Genomic DNA, 1,119 nt, shown 5'->3' on the forward strand with positions numbered 1-1,119 from the left:
TACCTACCTACCTACCTACCTACCTACCTGCCCCTTTCCCTCTAGTATGCTAGGGGAACACTGGCAACATTCTTTTTCTTTTTTCCCTCCAGAGTTAGTCTGCCACTGAGGTTTGTCTTTCTGTCTTGTTTTGCTCTTTTTAATTTTTTTTAAAAAAGTAATTGTTTGAGGATTTCACTCAGCATATCTTTATCATATTCTTTCCTATCCTCTAAGCATCTCTGTTTTGAGGAAGATGCTAGATGTTGGGAGGGCAAGGAAGATCTTTTTGGTAAAACATACTAGCATTGGCCCAGCTGTACTCTAAAGTAGGGTAGACCCTGAACTGATATCCAAGTATCTCATGGGGAAACTCTGTTCTTGGATCAATCTGGACTTGACCAGACCTGGGATTCTTTTTTTTTACTCATGGGGAATATGAGTTTACTACATCCTCCTTTGAATGTTCTTGTCAAACAAGGAGTCCATTTTAAATTCTCTGCCATCTGCTTTCTAGGTATAAGAAATGTTGCTTCTTCAAATGTGTTTTGCAAAGTGTTATTTATTAATGAATTAAAAATATTTTTTTTCTTAAAGAAACACTTGAGAAAGCTCCATAGCTACCGTGTAAAAGTAGCCTCCCTTTCTGCAGAAATCACTGAAGTCTATTGTTCACTAATGGTATGCCTGGTGAATCTCTTGAGTACATAGCTATCTGCAACACCCATTCGATTTTAATACACTCTTACCAGTAGAGTGCTTTCCATGTACTGTCTCTGTAAAATACAGCTTGAAAGGTGTTAGTTGAGATGAGAAAGTATGTTCATTTTTGTTATTTTTTTTTTCTCTTGAGTTGTGAAGGGAGGCGAATGGATGAAGTGATGAAGTTACCACCTTGTTGCTTCTGCAGGCTAAGGGTGTCTGGGTTCTAAACTGAGTCTAATGAGACAACTGTTCTGAAATGCCTGTCTCCATCTTATCCCCACAGCTTCCCTTTGAACTAGAGATTTACTACATCCAGCATGTTATGCTCTACGTGGTCCCCATCTACCTGCTTTGGAAAGGAGGTAAGGCCAGGAAAGCAGATACCTCTGGCATCCCCATCTCTCTCTCTCTCTCTCTCTCTCTCTCTCTCTCTCT

The 1,119-nt window shown here is 39.8% G+C and overlaps 1 protein-coding gene across 4 annotated transcripts in view; it reads left to right on the forward strand.

Annotated features, from left to right (window-relative positions):
* The window catches only part of Tmem164 (transmembrane protein 164), a 150,239-nt gene that overhangs the window by 115,960 nt on the left and 33,160 nt on the right, over positions 1-1,119 (forward strand). For all 4 annotated transcript variants that reach the window (XM_031368821.1, XM_031368831.1, XM_031368826.1 and 1 more), the window contains one exon: positions 968-1,046. In XM_031368821.1, coding sequence (XP_031224681.1) covers positions 968-1,046 — 79 coding nt within the window. The remainder of the gene's footprint in view (positions 1-967; positions 1,047-1,119) is intronic.

The sequence above is a fragment of the Mastomys coucha genome, chromosome X (genome assembly GCF_008632895.1).
Source record: "Mastomys coucha isolate ucsf_1 chromosome X, UCSF_Mcou_1, whole genome shotgun sequence".
Taxonomy (NCBI): Eukaryota; Metazoa; Chordata; class Mammalia; order Rodentia; family Muridae; genus Mastomys; species Mastomys coucha.